General features: G+C 45.5%; 1 protein-coding gene across 1 annotated transcript; it reads left to right on the forward strand.

Moving 5' to 3' along the window:
- The first annotated feature begins 9,109 nt into the window (after window positions 1-9,109).
- PSMD6 (proteasome 26S subunit, non-ATPase 6) lies at window positions 9,110-17,486 on the forward strand. The gene is made up of 8 exons (XM_055806967.1): window positions 9,110-9,345; window positions 10,074-10,279; window positions 10,832-10,977; window positions 12,038-12,257; window positions 12,366-12,474; window positions 13,670-13,838; window positions 15,152-15,229; window positions 15,382-17,486. Exons 1-8 carry the CDS (start codon window positions 9,201-9,203, stop codon window positions 15,476-15,478), a joined length of 1,170 nt encoding a protein of 389 aa, XP_055662942.1. The 5' UTR covers window positions 9,110-9,200; the 3' UTR covers window positions 15,479-17,486.
- Window positions 17,487-19,114: the final 1,628 nt, after the last annotated feature.

The raw sequence follows: 19,114 nt of genomic DNA on the forward strand, positions 1-19,114 counted from the left end.
ATCCCACCAGGTTCGTGTGAGTTGCAGGGGGGACTTTAGAAGTTGGTCATATCCCCACCATGTAAAATATAACGATCAGAAATTCAAACTACGTCCCAAAAAGAGGCAACGATGGGAGAACCAACGCATTTACCAGAGGAGGTGATTGCTACTACCAAGTGCAAGGAACAGGAAAAAAAAAGAAAGGTCTAGAGAGCAAGAGATGAGGAGGGGAAGGTCAGGGGAGAGGTGAAAAGAAAATGGAAATTGAAAGAAAAATAACCCCACCTAAGAGGCAATTCTAATCAGCTGCAAAAGGCGAGTTAAATGCGGCCCCAGCTGCAGAGCAGCGAGATGGGCAGGTAACTGCCATTGCAGCAAAGGTGGGATGTTGCAGCCAGCTGGGGATTTACAGGGCACTAACCAAGTATTTATGAAATACCATCAAGGCACAGGTTTCTTTACTTCTAAGCAGTTACAACATAGAAGGACGCCAAAAGGAACTAATTACACAGGGTTTTTTTACTCGATAATGTCAAACTGCAGCTGAAGAAGATTAAATACGCAACCAAAAGTTAGCTACATTGCCATAATACCACTAATAACACTAGCATTTATAGAGGGCTAAATCACGCTTTCCTTGCCTAAGGCTCTTCTCTCTGACCTTTGAAGGTTGGATCTTGAGACATGATGTAAATCATCTGGAGAGTTTTCTTCACCTCTACCGGATGAAGGATATTCCTGTTCTGGGAAAGCAGGCATAGTCTTCCAAATAAGAGAAAGATAATGGAGTTACCTGGGCATCTGAGTTCTCTACTTCCTAAAGTCTCTCAGACACTTCTGTGCAATGGCAAAGCAGTTTCCATTGGCCAAGGAGCACCCTCCAGCACTGCACACAGGGATGGACTCTCAGTTCCAGATGGTTTGAATTTTCTGCACACTTAGTAAAACTGACATAAACCCCCTTAAAGTAATAACCCAGCTATTTGCACCCAAACTGAAGTTTCTCAGGCTAGTGCAACACTTAGGGCGGTTGGTGCCAGGGTAGTACAGCACAGCGCTGTGAGCTTGTGCCCTCAAATTCCACTTGCTCTGGGACTCGTAGTGCACTCAGAAGGGAACAAGAGCACCTTCTTCAGTTAAATTGATGTTCAAGTCAATGGGCATTTGGTAGATGCTCTCCAGCTACACAAACATGCCGCAGCTATTCCCATACATTTTACAGAAGAACTTTGCCCTGTGAACTTAGCAGGATGTTCAGATTGTGTCTGCTCCACCACTGGGTTTTTTTTAGAAGACAATACAATATTAAACCACCACTTTGCTTGATTAATAAATGTGTGCCTGGTTTGCTACAGGTCTCAACAGAAGTTATACAACACTTCTCAGCAAAGTGCTTTTCTTTGCGTGATGTGAAAATGACCTGTTGTTATAAAGAGTAAAAAAACCCCAACAAACAAAAAACCTGAGGTTTTGTGTTTGAAAAAAAGCTGTGGAAAATACATCAATATTTGCAATTACAGCAGCAGCTGCTGCTCTGCGAGCAGTCATAGATGAATGCTTTCCCACAGATCCCATACCCCTTCTCCCCACTTTGCCTCCATCCCCACCATGGCGATACTCCCAGCTCTTCCTTCCTATATGCCTCACACCTATCTATTTCCCATCCCTCCACGTACCCAGTGATGGCCCCACAACAGTCCTCTCTGCTGGCCGCGTTCCCTAAACACCAGCTAAGCAGAAGGAATTGCTAGCACGGGGCACTGAAATCCAGGCGCCGCAGGGCAGGATGGTGTGGGATAGCAGAACAGCTGAACCTTTCCAGTTTGGATCTGCCCCACCTGACCAGCACATAACTTCACACAATTGGACGTTATTGAGAGCTCATGACATCTATCAGATTTGGTTCAAGTTGACCAAGGGGCTCAAATGCATTAAAGTACAGAAACACAGACTGATGGGCAGACAGTATAATCGCACGAGACTATTGCCTTAGAAAAAGAGGCTTAAAAAAATCATCAAAGGACAAAAGTCACTAAGGCACCGCAGGGAAGGCTGACAAGGCTGGGCTAAGGAGGAGGAAAATGGAGTCACTCCCCAGAGGACTGAAAGATTTCAAATCCTTGCTCTCCATTTCAAATTATCTCAGTAAACTGATAACTATCACATCAACCAGCCAACAACCTGAGGATTTAAATAAGCTTTTTGCTATCAGCACATGTAAACCTCAATGAATTCCAAACAGATGGTTTATTTAAAGATCATATTACACGTACTATAATCAATAGCCAGATTACAGCAGGGCTGTTGCAAGGAAAAAGATATAATTTTAGACATGTAAAACCCCTCCAGTTTGGACAGAGACTGGGCAAGAGTAATCAGCACTTCTTAAAGTCTTAGAAACATAGTGAAAGAGCTGAACTGTGTGTAATTACCAGTGAGAGGCATTGTAGCAAAGCAGATAAAGTTAATTATACAGTATAGGAGCATTTTCAGTTGATGGGGTAGTAATCATAGTCAACAGAGAAGTGCCCAACAGAAGGAACCGCATACAATAAAAGCAATCATGTGGTGAAAGTGTACAGCACAAATTACCTAAAAAACAAAGGCAGATACAGACACACAGCTGGAGCTGACAAATCTTAATAAAGATCTGTGGATTTCTACAGGCAATAGGATAACCTAAAAAGCAGCAGACCTTACCTTGTGGATGGTATCCCCCAAAAGTGTTGCATCAGTCTGGAGGAGGTGTCAGTATTTGTGTTCCATGTGGGGAATCAAGGGCCAGATCCAGCACCAGCCTGTGACAATATTCATGCTGCTTGTCACAGGAAACACCGGTTATGTCCTGGGTGCTGCTGCTGCGTATGAAACAAACACATCAGCTGGTTGGTCTAGAGTACCAATTTTCTGAAAGTAAATCTATACTAAAGTGAAAAGATGCAGTAAATAGACCTGGCTTTGAAATTCAGGCTCACAGGCTACCATTTCGTACAGACCATTCGATGTCCGCATCTACCAGTCTGCATTAAAAACAAGCGGGCTGGAATACAGGACCTAAAATAAAGGTTCAAGCATAAATCATTTGTGTGTGTTTATATTTACGCATCTCCACAAACGTCATTTCAGTGTCTCTTGGTTCGATGATGGGACAGACACGGTGCAGGATTTTGTTTCCCCATGCCAGCAGCACTCTCTCCCACTCCTCATTAACAGCCGTTTCACCCAAGCACTGCATCTTTGCTTGTATTTTTGTGGCACCAAATATGGTGGGTTTTCACCTGTTCAAAAAGAGTTTTCCCAAAAAAAAGCTTTTTTCCTGAAGCAGGGCCATTAAATAAAACCAGCCTCAGGCAGCTGTGTGCCATCACCCCCCCTGCACCCAGGGCTGCTGCACGTACAGGGCGAAGGAAGAGGCTCCCTGCCATCCCTTCTCTACCTGCCAGTTTGATTACTCATAGCCATTAGATATTAATAGCTTTTCAGATCTCTAATTAATGATGCGGTTTCATCCTATCTTCCCAGGGTAATAAACTCCCCTTAACATGGCTGTTTGTTGGAACATCCTGATTAACAGGCTTTAATGCTGTAAAAGGCTTAATTTGGGGACTACGTGAAATGTTGTTCTTCAAAGCATCCTGATGCGCTAGTGGGGAAGATTTTATTGATTTGAAAATATGCAGATAAATAAATAAAAGGCACTAATTGCTGTGAAACAGATACCTGGCGGATCAGATGCAATTAGCAATATGGAGAGGATGACAAAACAACATCAGGGAGGTCAAGAGATGCAGAAATCGCACTCCAAGGGCATTTTCGAACTACCCTTGCACTTGTGCCAGGGCTTGTCTCATGCCAACCAGCTGGCAGAGGGCTTGACCCCGTGCCTTTCACCCCTTGCTGATACAGACCGTAATTTCTGAGATCCAGACTTCCAGAGACAAGGGCCATATCGATGCCAACAACAATTACCTATGACAGATAACTTCTAGGGGTTGGTTTGTAAGAAATCAATACCCGACACCTGTAGGTTTGCCTAGTGCAGCTGTGAGCATTGCTGTCAACGCTGCTTCCAGCGCTGAAGGGTGAAGAGTGAAGGCAGACAGAGCTCAAGTGCCATCTTTTCCAAAGTTAAGCTAAAACAGCCCCACAAATGAAACAAAAGCAGCGCCCTTGAAGATGTCTCGAGGATCACAGCAAGGTAAGAGAGTGTAATTTGTATCACTGAGGTGAGCCTGCAGCTGGCGGCGTGAAGGCTGTGCACAAATTGCTCTTCATTACAGCACAGACATGCCACCCAGCTCCTTCATGCCTTTTGCAATGGAAATTTTATTCCCATCGCGAAAGGCATGAAGGGAGCTGGTTGGCATGTCCGTTCAGCAACACTTGGGTCCAGTCCCAGGCCCTGATCTGCTGGCAGAGGATGCTCACGCTGCCAGGGTGGTCCCTGTCTCTGAAGCCCAGGAGAGCCAGGTAGTGCCAGAGGACCTCCTTGGAGCGGAAAGCTGAGCACTTGTGTGACCTGCTGTTGACGAGTGCCACGTGCCCTGAGGTGATGCGACTTTTCCCTTTGCGGGCTGGGAGAGAGAAGCCTCCGCTCCCGGTGGGGCTGGACTAGCAGAAGGAGTGGTGACAGCCAAGGCCACCGGTTCCATTGGTGACACTTGCAAGCAAAATGCCCAGATCCTGACTCTGATGTAACGGGTGGCTCCCTGCAAGCGGCAAGTCAGCATCTGGCCGGGTCCAGGGACCTGGACACCAGGCGGCGGCTGGGGAGGGGGACATGCCAGGTTTCGGGTGGTCTGTCCCAGCTGTGCCCCTGCAGAAGGCTGGTGGTCCCTAAAGCTTTTGGTTAGCATTTAGGCACAGCAGGTCTTCACTTTGCACGCTGGAGGTGGCGGGGAGGAGGAAGCCCAGCAAGCCAAACACCCAGAAGGCAGAGACGCTGCGCAGCTACTGCTCTGAAACACTGTCACCTTGTGGCAGCGCAGCCAGAGCTGGACACGCTGCAGCCGGCGTGCCTCGCTGGGCATCGGGCTGGCCGGGGCACGGTGGCAAGGGGTGGCCAGGACACCACAAGGAGCAAGCTCACACAGGGGCACGGAGAGCCACCTTGCTCTGGCTAGCATTTAGTAACGGCTATTACTGTGGAAGGAGGCGATCTGGAAACCTGTATTTGCACTTCCCGCTCTGCCTGCAGGAGGGTGGCGTTACCCAGGGAGCCCACGATCACCTGTGACTGTCTGGGGTACCCACCGTGGCAGGCACCCCTTGCAAGGAGCAACCACACCTCTCCGTGCACAAGGGCACGCGGGGTCTGCACCATCCTCCGCTGCGCCCTGGGAGAGGGAGCCCTCTGCTACAGGGAGCAAAAGGACACACGTCTGTCCCTCCCAGACACCAGAGAGCCACGACAGCCCTTGATGGCTCCCTGCGAGAGCGGCACAGCCATCCGCTGCACGACAGGCAGCTCTGGCCTCTGAACAGCAAATACCACTATATTTTGTTATTTTTAAACTTGACTGCACAGCGAAAGGAGCTGACAAACCTAACCTCCTCCAAAATCACCATCAGGCAGAGGAGGCCTCCTTGGGTGCCCTTAATGCCACCAGAGTCACTCCTGGGGTTGGTGGGAGCAGGAGGGCAGACAGGATTAGTGCCTTGCGGGTGCAGAGCCATAGGGAGGTGCTGAGGAGCTCCTGCCAGCTGCAAAGGGGGCTGGCTCCTATTTTCAGCTGGATAACCAGGTTGTATTACGCTATTTAACAACCTGCAGCATATCCATACTGCCACTTGTCAAGCAAGAGCATCGTTAGAGTTACTAGGAGCCACCACAGGGTTCCTCACAGCCCTGCCACATCTTGCAGAGAAGGACACAATCATCTGAGGTCCATTTTGTGGTGGGGGAAAAAAAAAGGTATTTATTAATTTGGATCCTTTTGAAGGCTGTAAGGCCACGTGAGAATTATGGTCACCGCAAGCCCTTATTTTTTTCTTATAAATATTTCTTATTTATTTTTTCTTATAAATATTTCTTATAAATATATAAATCTTACAAATATTCTTTCTGAATTTCCCTTCATGTTTAGCAGTGAATGTCACGTGTGTGCAGCCGGCTCCCTTGCGTCCAGTTATTGCTTAAACGCTCATAAATATGAAAATTTGGGCAAATATTTACAGATAATAAACGCTGTGGGTTTTTAATTAACTAGTGTTTCATACGGTTACAAAACAAAACACAACATTTTAGCAGTAACTAGACCCAGGAAAATGAAAACTCGTCTCCCTTACTCTTCTCACACCCAGCACCTTATTTTGGGGCCAATTAAAAAGTGGCAAATCCAGAAACAGGAGAATGAAAAACTTTTTCTCCCACAGTACATAATGAAACTGTGGGTTTTACTGCCACAATGAACTGTGGATGCCAAGAACACAGCAGCGCTGACAGGGTGTGGGTATCTCTACGGACAGTAAGAATGGCCAGAGCTGTAACAGTTACTGATGACATGAATTCTGGAAGAGAGGCAGACCTCCAGCTGTGGTTGCAAACCAATCTTTATTAGGGATTAGGAAGAGAGCGAAGGTGACAGCCAGGTTATCTGCTTACAAGGGAGCTGCACATACTTTCCACCTTCCACCCAGCGCTGGAGAGACCGGCTGTAATAACTGGACATTGGAGCAGGTTCAATTTTTTTTTCTTCTTCAGTTTTTGTGAGCTAATCCCAGTGCGGCTGCCCGCATCAGTAACACTCGTCGGGTGTGCAGTGCCTGAGCATATGAAACATCAGCCTTACTTAGTAGAAAAAAAAACAACCGTCCTTTTCTTCCTAAACAAGGCATGCTAAGAATAAACAGCATACCGCAGCCCCAGAGCACACAGCACAAGAAATGTAGCTGGGAACAAGATTCAAACGAAAAATATGCAAGAGGTCTAAAAGTGTCTGTCATAAACCCCCCTAATTAATAGGTCTCTGAGCAAATGCAAAGGCCAACAGGCAAATAACATAAACAGTGCCACAAAAGATCTACGTGCAGTTCTCTGCAAAGCATCAAAGCAATTCCTTATTGCGCAAGCAATACAAAAGTGATTGCAACTCAAAAAAGCCACGCCAGGAACAGAAGACACACACAAAAAAAGACTGTTTCTGAAGAAACAAAGGAGCTGCCCAACTTAATTCTCCTTTATTTTATCCTAAAACACCAGAACGAAAAACTAATGACTTCAATGAAGGAAAAAAAAATACCAGAATCAACATAAATATTAGCACTTATCAAAAATGCAGCAGATAACAGTTCCTTCTAGCACACTTCTAAATAATTCACACGGAATATAAAGAAGCCAATCTTAGGAATACACTATGCCAAAACAGTCAAGGGAACAGTATCTCCCATGACCTAGATGGAAAACCCAACCCCAAAATAGGGGCACTGGAAAAAAGCGTTGTGTTTAAAATCCTGTTCCAGCAAAAAGGTTTCATTTAAAACCAAAAAGCATTTGGAGGAGCTCAGCTGGGTGGGCATGTGTGGGCCAGGCTTGGCTGGGTGGGATCCGGCATCCCACAGGGCAGCCCCTGGCACCCCAAAATGCCTTTTGTGGGAGCCAAGCACCCATCCCCACTGCTCCTGTGCTGCCCAGGCAGGGGAACAACCCAGCAGCCACCACTGCCATGACAGCAGCTGCCCATGTGTCCCTCCAAAAGCACCAGCTACATTTTTTTTTTATCCTATTGCAAATGACAAATGTGCAAGGGAAAACAAGGGCTGCTACTCATCGTGCTTTACAGGATAAAAAAGGGCTTTGATTTTGCCTAGCCCACAGGCCTGAACCGTAACGAGTCCACGCGCAGGAATTGACAAAGACGCAGATGACGCTGCGCCCTGCCCCATCTGTAAACCTGGCACAGCCTGCGGGCAGGGGCAGCAGGGCAGCACCAGGGCAGGTGGGGTGGGTGACACTTGGGGACCGCCCAGCCGCACTGCCACCCACCTCGGCTTGCCAAGGCAGAGGGCACCTGCCAAAAATGTGCTCCGGGCCCTGGTGCTAGCTGTGTGTTGCACGAGGTCAGAAAAGACAAAATGAAAGGTATTTAGTAAAGATATGGAGACAGGTTATGAAAAGCTACAAGTACACGGGAGCAGGGGCCAGAAGCAAGGTGTGACGCTCCCCCCACAGCCTGGATGACAGAGAACCAAACCACGGCATTTTAAAGCCCCTTTGATTTGCCTTCTGCTTTTCTGAGCCACAGGCATGCTTTGGGGTAACATATTCCAGCTTTTTTCTGCGACTACGAAGGCTACAAACATGCTTTTTTCCTTTTTCCCCGCAACAAAAGCCACGACCCCTTGGCAGGCACTCCCCCCGCCTCAGCCTCGAAGCACTGACACCGAGAGGAGCTGGGCACAGGCAGCCAGAGCCCAGGGCAGGTGGGTGGCACCGGGCTGCTGGTGCATGGTCCCCTGCCTGCCCCAAGGGAGAACGGCCCCTATAGCCAGTGCCTGCACCTGCACAGACCCTATAGCCTGTGCCTGCACCTGCACGGCCCCTATAGCTTGTGCCTGCACCTGCACGGCCCCTATAGCCTGCGCCTGCAGCCCCTATAGCCTGTGCCTGCACCTGCACGGCCCCTATAGCTTGTGCCTGCACCTGCACGGCCCCTATAGCCTGCGCCTGCAGCCCCTATAGCCTGTGCCTGTACCTGCACGGCCCCTATAGCCTGCGCCTGCACCTGCACGGCCCCTATAGCCGGTGCCTGCATTTGCATGGCCCCTATAGCCGGTGCCTGCGGTCCCTATAGCCTGCGCCTGCAACTGCACGGCCCCTATAGCCTGCACCTTCGGCCCCTATGACATGCATCTGCACAGCCACTATAGTCTAAGCCTTCAGCCCCTATAGCCTGCGCCTACGGCCCCTATGACCTGCATCTGCACAGCCCCTATAGCCCAAGCCTTCTGCCCCTGCGGCCCGTGCCTGCATAGCCCCTATAGCCTAACCCTGCAGCTGCACGGCCCCTTTAGTCCAGGTCTGCACGGCCCCCACAGCCTGCGCCAGCGGCCGCCCCGCGGCCCGCCCCCGCCTGCGCCCCGGCCCGCCCGCCCGCCGGCGCGGCAGGGGGCGCTGCGAGGCGGAAGCAGCCGCCGTTTCCGCCCGTCGCGGCTGAGTCACCGGCCGCGCCGCCGCCTGCCCGGAGCCGAGCTGCCCCGTCCCGTGCCGTCCCGCCGCCATGCCGCTGGAGAACCTGGAGGAAGAGGGGCTGCCCAAGAACCCCGACCTCCGCATCGCCCAGCTCCGCTTCCTCCTCAGCCTGCGGCCCCGAGCGCCCGACCCTGCCGTGCGCGACGAGCTGATGGCGGCCGTTCGGCTCCACAGTGAGTGCGGCCTGGTGTGAGGGGGGGCTCTCTGCGGGCTGCGGGGCGGCCGCTGCCTCCCCTCATCGAGGTGGGGCGGCTCTGCCCGCCTGCCTGCCTGTCCGGCCGTCCGAGGCGTACGTCTGCAGGCCAGGAACAGGCCTGACTGACGCTGGTGATTTACCCCGGGGGCGGCCTGGAGCCTGTGTGAGGGGGAAGCGCGTTTGTGAGGGGGAAGCGCGTGTGTGAGGGGGAAGCGTGTGTGTGGGGGGGGGGGGGGAGCGCGTGTGTGTGTGGGGGGGGAGCGTGTGTGTCTATGTGTGTACACAAGTGTCCCAGCTGGAGGGCATCACCCTGCCCCTGTGGCATGGACAGCCCCAGAGCAATGGGGAAGGGGCTGGGGGTTAGGTGGGGTCACGAGGGCTTTGGCCGTACTGGTGTGGTGCTTGGACCACTCTTAACTGTTGTGCTGGTGTTATAAAATGCATGAGTTGAACACTGGGGTCCACTGTGCTCGGAGTCGGATGGATAGTAAGGAAAACACGGATGGGAGAGGTATAAAGACAGCGGTGACAGAAAAGAGTCAGCAAAAAGAAGCGCACCAGGCAAGACCTGCTGGAACACTGGTTCCATCACGTCTGGATTTCATGGGTACCTGATCGTAGAAGGGACGCAGCTGGCACTGGCAGTCAGTCACGTTGCACTTGTTGCGGCAGCTAACAGCAGAAGCCATCCTGCTTTTCTTTCAGATATGGCCCCGTATTATGAAGCTCTCTGCAAGTCTCTGGAATGGCAGATAGATGTGGATCTGTTGAACAAAATGAAGAAAGCTAATGAGGAAGAATTGAAACGTCTTGACAACGAATTGGAAGACGCAGAAAAGATCTTGGGGGAGAGTGAAATCCGAGATGCAATGATGGCCAAAGCTGAGTACCTGTGCAGGATTGGGGACAAGGTTGGTTCATGGCAGAGGCTTTACAGAGTGATATTATAAACACTGCGTCATAATCCTGTTTGCTAGGCAGGTTCCAGTGAGCACTGTGTGACTTACAGTGCATTTTCTCTATGGCACAACTCAGAAATAGGTGGGAGATAGGAGAGGTTGTTACTGAAATTTAAATTATCTAGAAAAAACCCAAACAATTAGCCCTTGGGGAAAAAAAAACTTCCTTTTTTCTTGAAAAGGAAAAAAGTGGTTTTCCATTTGTAGATGTTATTTTTCATTTTCCCTGTGTCTTTATACTTTTCTAAGCTATTTACATAGTGCATCTTAATTTCAAGATTTTCATAGTCCTTAGATTTAAAAGATATATGAGGATCAGCTCTTTTAACTTGCTTTACACTTCGATTCTTTAAGATTATTCAGAATGCATAATGTTAAAAGTTCTGTGGGAAACTTAAAAGTCATGACTATCAGCGGAAGACAGTGTGTACACTTACAACGGACATTTTGTAAATATTCTAGGTGCTTTTAACATTCTTACAGTAGAAAATACTGTCTTGTTAGGAGGGGGCTCTGACTGCGTTCCGCAAGACTTACGACAAAACTGTGGCACTGGGACATCGTCTGGATATCGTGTTCTATCTTTTAAGGATTGGCTTGTTTTATATGGATAATGACCTTATCACACGGAACATTGAAAAGGCAAAAAGGTACTGCTTGGGTTCTTGGAGTGCACTAAAGCACTTCTGAGACAAACTGTAACAAAAGAAATGGAAGATAAATACCTTGCTGCTAAGAAATGACTGATTGTGAGACAGAGTCACAGAGCAGTGGGTGGGTGTTACATTTTACTAGAGGGCTTCCTATTCCTGGATTATTTTTTTTTACAAGGGGGAAGAGAAAAGAAAGGTTAATGTTTTGTGTCAGCTGTTTTCTAGCAGCTGGCTTGATTTGAACTTGTAGCCCACTCCCACTTTCTGTTCTGTAGCTGTTAGAAGACAAGTAGCTTTGTGTGGTTAGATTGTACGATTGCCAGATGAATCTAGCTGCTGCAGAGCCACCCAGCTGGTGCCATAAAGTGCCAGCTTCTCCTCTGGAAGCAAGAGCCCAGTGTCAGCACAGTATGCTTTGGTGCTGCTGTCCTTCCCACATTTCCACTGCTATCTTCAGTGTCTCTGTGCTCCCAACATTTTGAACTTCAGCTCCTGTAGCAAGTTGCAGTTCCCAGTCTCTTTGCTGATGCCATGAGACACCCAAGGCAAAGAAGGTCTTCCCAGTTACCATGTTCCTTGGGCAGGGATTTTTTTGTGTTGCCTTCTCAGCAGATTTTATCTCAGCCTGGGCTCCTGCTTATAGCCACATCAGTTTTGTGCTAATGTGATTCTTGAAAAGTGGCAACTTTTAAATTTTTCCTGTGCTGCTAGTTGGACAGCTTTGATTTTGGCAGGAAAGGCAGTGAAAATATGTCACCACAGCCAAGGTTGATAGTAATATTTACCTGCACATCTGAAAAGACTGTTGTCGCAACTTAAGAGGCCGTAAACTTTTCCTTTCAGTTGAAGGTTGCACTGTGCAAAAGCATCTGGCCTCTTCTGTCCCAAGGAAGCCACTTTCCTACCACTAACTGGTGTGCAACGCCTGGACTTTTTCAACAAGCTGTAACCTAAAACAAGTTATTTTCTCTCTAATGACATGGTATCAGTTGATTTGTTGTATTTGTTTCGTATAACTTAATACACAATTAAATATTTCTTTTTGTTGTATCTTAAGTCTAATAGAAGAAGGAGGAGACTGGGACAGGAGAAACCGTCTCAAAGTGTACCAGGGCCTTTACTGTGTAGCTATTCGAGATTTCAAACAAGCAGCAGAGCTCTTCCTTGATACAGTTTCAACGTTTACATCCTATGAACTTATGGATTACAAAACATTTGTAACATACACTGTCTACGTCAGCATGATTGCATTGGACAGGCCTGACCTTAGAGAAAAGGTAAGGAAAGCAGATGAAAACACTGGTTCAAACAGACACAGCCTTTCTTTAACCTGTGTATCTTCAGGCTGAAAGTAACGGCGTTTGAACATGTTTGTTTGCTTTCAGGTTATTAAAGGAGCAGAGATTCTGGAAGCGTTGCACAGTTTGCCAGCTGTACGACAGTATCTCTTTTCTCTTTACGAATGCCGTTACGCAGCCTTTTTCCAGTCACTAGGTAAGGCTGTGTTTTGTCCTACAGCACTGTTTCAGGTGCTTCAGTTATTTGTTTTAGATTTTACATACTTTTATGGAGTAGCGACAGTCTAGAAGTAAAGCTACTTTATGCAGGAAAAAAAAGAGAAGAGATTTTTTTTAACAGTGACCTAAAATTTGCTGCTGTTTGATTTTTCAAACAAAGAAAAATTTCACATACAGTGAGCTTTATGAAAGGTCACATCTGGTTAGGTGGAAAAGCATTTTGAAAATGGCTATGGAACACGGTCTTACCTGAGGAGCCAGGTCAAATGGAGAAGCTTTGGAAGGTTTGAAAGAAGTTATAGGACTTGTAGTCTTCTAAAGGCCTTGAAATCTCAACCCTTAAAAAAAATAACATAGAAAGTTTTTGTTGTTGTTACAATTGGCTTTCTGCTCTGGTTTCTATGTAAAAAGGGGACACTGGAGCAAAGGTGTTCAGAAAGCTGCCATTTTTGCCCGTTCTCAGACTGCTTGTTTTTCTTCTGTAAGATTTATATTAGAATCTTCTGTAAGATTCTATAAGAAAATAAGGTATTTAGAAAAAGCAAAAGAAGAACTCTTCATTTTGTGGAAGACTAGGCCTGATGAGATTAAGAACTAAGGGCAACATTTTTCTGTTGCTGGCCTTTATCTGAGAACTAAAGCCTTAGCTGAGAACTGAAACCATCAGGAGGAAAAGTCACTTCAGTGCTTTGAAATCCTTGCAACTAATCTAAGAGCTAGTACCAGAAAGTTAATCTTATTTCCTTATGCAGCTTTGGGTAACAACGTTTCTTCCAGTAGTTGCATACTAGGTACTGCCCCTTTCCCAGCTCCACCCTGCTCCTGCCTGACCGCGGATCCCACCACTCACCCTTCGGGTGGTGGCCCCTTGCAGTGGAGGGGAGAGTAGCTCACACCCTGAAAGAAGGGTTCTGTGATGACAAACAGGGTCTCAGCTCTGCCACAGTATTTGTTTGCATGTTATTACTGCTTCTGTTTCTAGAACTGATACAGATCTTATAAATGTACTTCTCTTTAGTGTAGAACACCTTTCATATCCTTCACGTATGCAAGGATACAATATAGTTAGAATTCACACTGATTACTTATTAACTGGTGTTATCTGGTTTTATTTACATAAATGATATTTTACATTTCTCAGAGATTACTGACTCATTCTTTTTTTTTCCCAGCTGTTGTAGAGCAAGAGATGAAAAAAGATTGGCTGTTTGCACCTCACTATCGATACTATGTACGGGAAATGAGAATTCATGCGTATAGCCAGCTCCTAGAGTCTTACCGGTCATTGACGTTAGGATACATGGCAGAAGCATTTGGAGTCAGTGTAGAATTCATAGATCAGTAAGTTATTTGGCTTTTTAAGTTCAGAAATATCTCACTTTACACCTCTAAATTATTTGTAATGATCCCATTATGAATAAAAATCTTTGGTCTACTTTGATTCTAAGCATGCCAAGTTATGTTTTTGTGGAAGAGCTTGGCTAAATTTAAGTGAACATTATGTTTCAGTAAAGAAAATAATTTGATTGCAGTCTGTCATGACAACTCTTCCAGTATTTCTTTTACTCTAAATGCTGTATGAAAAACTAGCCTTTTGTTATTAACTTTGTTCTTTATACTGTGTATATAGATCTATTGACCTCAGTGTGCTATGAAATTTAAGATTTTAGAGGATAACTTAGTTCACAACTATGGAAAAACTTAACTGCTAAGCTTTGGGGATCTGCACATTTTATGTACCCTACAAGTCTCCTTACCTAGTTTTCCTTGCTTTCTAGTATGTGGACAGGATGTGATGTTTTTCACTTAAATCAAACATACCCTGAAGTCTCAATTTGCAAACCTTTTCTAGTGTAAAAACAACAGATTTAGATTACGGTGAAAATGAACATGAAATGAGAAATTGACTTTTTTTCTATGTGCATGAAACGCTTTCAAATGCCTTCACAAAAGTCATTCTTCTTTCATAGAGAAGTTTCAGATTTTCTAACACAGGAAAACATTACAGAAATATGAATGCTGCTTGAAATATTCAGAATTTAATTAACAGGTGTTTCAAGAGAAACCAAATACCATTCAATTCAAAGGTAAATGTTTTAGACTTGTGGTAGTTCTTAAGCATCCTAGGAACTTATTACTAGTTCTAACTTGTCTTCCTGTTGATGACAGGAATATTTTCTTCTACTGTCAGTAATGTGCTGTAGACCACCAGTTGATTAAGGAAAATAATAATTAAAACTTCAAGCGTATTAGAGCTACTATAGAGTAGGGAACTATTAAAAGAGACTTTTCTAAGGAGTTGACTGCCATGAAGATATTTACCTCAGGATAAATTCCAAAACAGGTGCGCTACACAACTGCTGCCTTTGAATTTGAAGAGTAGTTGATGCCAAGTGATAAATTTCACTAACTCAGGTGTGACACATTGGCCCGAGTAGAAAGTACGAAGACATTGTGTGTTCAGATCACTGGAGTGATTAATGTCTAAGCTTTAAGATGAGGATGCATAAGATACATCGTGAAAATATATAGGCTATTGCTTCAGAAATATAGTGTGGTGACACTTGTTCTGTAACAGCAGGTTCAGCGCTGCTCAGTCTACCTGTCCTTGGTGAAACATGATTTAACCAGCTATTTTTTTTTTCTTTACTTAGGGAGCTTTCGAGATTTATTGCAGCTGGGCGATTACACTGCAAAATAGACAAAGTTAATGAGATTGTAGAAACTAACAGGTATGCTTACAATTCTTAGAAATCATTTTTGACAGTCCAATTGAATTCTGTATTTTTTGATGATACTTATTACAGAAGTGTATATGGTTTGGTGTAAAACACATTCTCACTTCTAAACCCCTTTTTTTTTTTCCCTCCTCCCCAATTCTTAGGCCTGATAGCAAGAATTGGCAGTACCAAGAAACCATCAAGAAAGGAGATCTGCTGCTAAACAGAGTTCAGAAACTTTCCAGAGTAATTAATATGTAATTTTTTTAATAGAAGGAATGCAAAATTTAGATGTTTAAAACATTTTAGAAGTAACCTATAAATATATTGTATAACTTGGTATACCGCAGGTAAAAAAATTACTTGCGAGAGAGGTAGTGTTTTTACTTTCCACTTCTTCATGTAAACAACATTCTGTTTTGGTGTATGGATCCCAGTTCATTTATTAAATGTATGATACAGTTGGTGTTCTCTTGTAATATACTTTGTTCCTTTACTTGGCTGTGTATACAACGTTCAATATTGAACAGCAAAGCAGGGTCAAGATCTGTGGACAGAGAGAACTATCGGTGATTCTGTGCTTGCTTTTTTAAGACTTTTGAATTTGAATCAAAGGTGAAAAAAATCAGTTGCTTAACAGTAAAGTAGCCAGAAATCTCAGCTGACATTGTTGCACAGTCCAGACAGGACAACCTCTTGGCTTACAAGAGGATTACAGCTTAAGGGAGAAGGAATAGGGATACAAATGACTGTGGTGAAGCAGTAGTATAACCACAGAAACCGTAAGGACTGTAACTTCGGGAACAGTTTTAATGGAAGTAGCTTCTCCCTTGAAATAACGTTTTTGCTAGCTGTTGAAAGTCAGCACATTAGTTAGCATTACATTTGTAATTAATTTCTCTGTTAGATTTGCAGATGTCAAAATGATGGTAGGAACAGTAGAAGATACTATTGCAGTTTGACACAACTGATCAAATATTGTAGGGGGTTACAATTTCTTTCTTCACAGCTGCTGAGGAATAAATGTTTCAAGTAGGCTGCTGCCACACTGGTGACACATGGTTTCAGGCTGTAGCAGAGCCTGTGGCCCCAGCAGTTCACCGTCGGGTTTTGCTTGGTTTGAGGGTTTTGTTTTTCCTCTTCCCAAAGAAAGTCTGTGACTTAAGTTCTGTTGCCTGTTTGATGCCACTGCACTTAGCAACCGAATCCATTTACTGTCTGTATTCATTGTGACTTTAATGCCTGAAGTGACACCAGCAGGTAGAGACACCCACAGAATGATCCTGGCATTTGGAAGCTACTGTGCAGCAGATAGGACAGCGTGGAATTTGACATGCCTGTTCTTCTTACTGCAAGATCACAGAGGATCTCCCGTCTGAATCGCTGCCACCTGCCCAAGGTTAGACTCCTCAGCCACAGTGTTGAGGGTCTGTTAATACTCTCTGTTGAACTGTTCTGAAATCCAAAATAATGAGCTAATGATTTTTGGTTTTCTTTTACTGCTTACTAAAAGCTGTTTTGGGTTGGGGTTGGGGTTTGCTTTGTGTTCCCCCCACCAACAGCTATTTAGCTGGGGTTTAAAGATTTAAATGTCGGATGTTTTTTCTTTTAGAAGAAAATTCTGATCTTCGCTTTCTTTAGAATAGTGAGTGTAATAAGAGAACCCTAGAGTTTGTTCACCCATGTGGTCAGGTAATGAATCTGTATTTTGTGTGTTCATGCACATGTCACTACTTGCAAAGTTTTAATTTATTTAGGTCAATATTCAGACTTTCAGAGCTGCAGTAATCTCTCTCTGTTTCTCTAGATCTGTTCCATGTCAGATAAAGTAGAGCTAGCCAGGAAGACTTTTGTTCTGGCTGCCTTTTGGTAATGTCTTTTGCACCTTCCATACGTGCAAATGTCAAGCATATCAGAAGACCACATATACATACTACAGGCGGTATGGCCCATAGGCTTCACTGAACTGAGGGATTTCATGTGTGGTGCACAGATGAATTTTCCTTTCCAACATATTTGTTCTTAAACTGGTCTTAATTAACTGTATCAAAGCTTCATGAAATAAACCTTAGGATTTCCACTCAGCTTATGTATTACCATATATATTTTTAACTGGAAGTTGAAGGGAATAAATCAAGAAAACTAGAGGCTAACATAGGCTTCATTCACTTGAGAGAAACCTTGCTGCTCTTCATGTGGAGGTAAAGAGCAACAGGAAAAAATCCTGGAAATGTCAACTTTGTGAAGAAAATAAAAGTATTACTGAAGATTTTTAGTGTCCTGTAAGATATTTGCAGAGCTTTCAACTGGCTTAAATTTTATTCTAACCATTGCTATGATCCTGTGGGATCCAAGCATTTCAGAATCTGCTGTTCTCTGCTCAGCTGGGTGAAAAAACAATTTTCAGAACTGAAGCACGCATCCTACCAGAGCAACGACCCCCTTTAAGGATCCCAACCTGCCTTGCTCGTTTTCTGTTCTCGGCCTACATCCTGCAAAGGAGGAGCCAGGAAGAACCTGACGATTTAATTTTAAAATAACGTTTAAATTCTGACAAACCTTTTTGGGCCAAGAAGACGTGGCAGGAAAGAGTCACGACAATGTTACCTGGACAATATGAAGGCTTTGTGCAGCAGTTCGGCCTCTCAGCCATGCCAAATAGTGGTGGGATAAAATTCTGGACAGTTGTAGGGAAAGGCAGCACCTCCCGAAGTCCACAGCTGGATGCACAAAGCATAGCCAGAACAGCTACCTACAGCGCTCATCTGAGGGGAAAATAAAAAAGCAAGAAATATGGTACATAGTGTTTTCCAAAGAGTAGGAATGCTGAGGGGTCCAGTGTGGTCAGGCCTTGAGCTGATCAAGGGTATAATTTTTCTCTATTCTATCATTTTTAGCTGCCTACTTCAATTTCTGTGTCAAATCAGAAGCAATAGGACTTCTGCTTCCTTTAAACCCTGAAGTAACGTCAAGTTTCCCTTCATCTCATGATTCCCATGTATTTAACCCTGATTGCGAGCGGCACTCCAGACACAGCCATTCACATCTCAGTCTTGACACCTTTCCACGGATTTATAGTCCCCATGCCAAAGTTGTACATTCTCTCCTGTAATTTAAGATTGTGCCGTTCTTTGAACTAATGCCATTCTCCAGTTGCGCTTTGCAAGGCTGGTTCCATCCTAGCCCCGAGGTAGCCAGAATCAGACAGATTTCAAGATGCAGCCACACCAGGGGACGCTTTCCACCTTGCCCTGCCATACAGTCACCGCTGCTGAGCTGTGGGAGGACAGGAGACGGGGCCTTGTAGGGTTCGTTCGTGACGCTCTGCTACCAAGTGGCTGAAACTGTTTGTGTGCAAACGTTCTTTGGCTCACCTGTCCCTGCTGAGCTCCCACAGCTCTATTATTTCTTCTCGCACCTGAACACTGAGCTCCAGAGTTTAAGGTCTGGCCTTGCAGACAAGAGATGAGGCATTTGCTTTTGGAGATAGTCACCTGTTATGGAGGGGAAGGGAGCTCAGCTGCGAAGTGGACAAAGAAAACTTCCAGCACTGTCAGAAAGCACCTAAACCGAGCAGCAGCACGCTGTCCCTGCTGCTGCTGAAGGCAGCTTCTGCGCCCATTTGGCTACAGCTGTCAACTCCAGACATTTCTCGTGGGCTGGACAAAGCTTTTTGACTGCATTTCTCAGGCCAGTTTTTGTCCTTTGCAATAAATTTTGAATCCAGGTTAGTTTAAACAACTTCAGAAAAGGTTTTTGAGATTCCCCTGATGTTTGGTGGACCAGAAAAAAACCCCCAAGCATATGCCACTTTTCCACGACAAAGATCCCATGCTGCTTGTTAGGAACAAATCCAGCAGCTAACGCAATTCTGAGCCAAAGCACTGAGAAAAGCAT

The sequence above is a fragment of the Falco peregrinus genome, chromosome 5 (assembly GCF_023634155.1).
Source record: "Falco peregrinus isolate bFalPer1 chromosome 5, bFalPer1.pri, whole genome shotgun sequence".
NCBI lineage: Eukaryota > Metazoa > Chordata > Aves > Falconiformes > Falconidae > Falco > Falco peregrinus.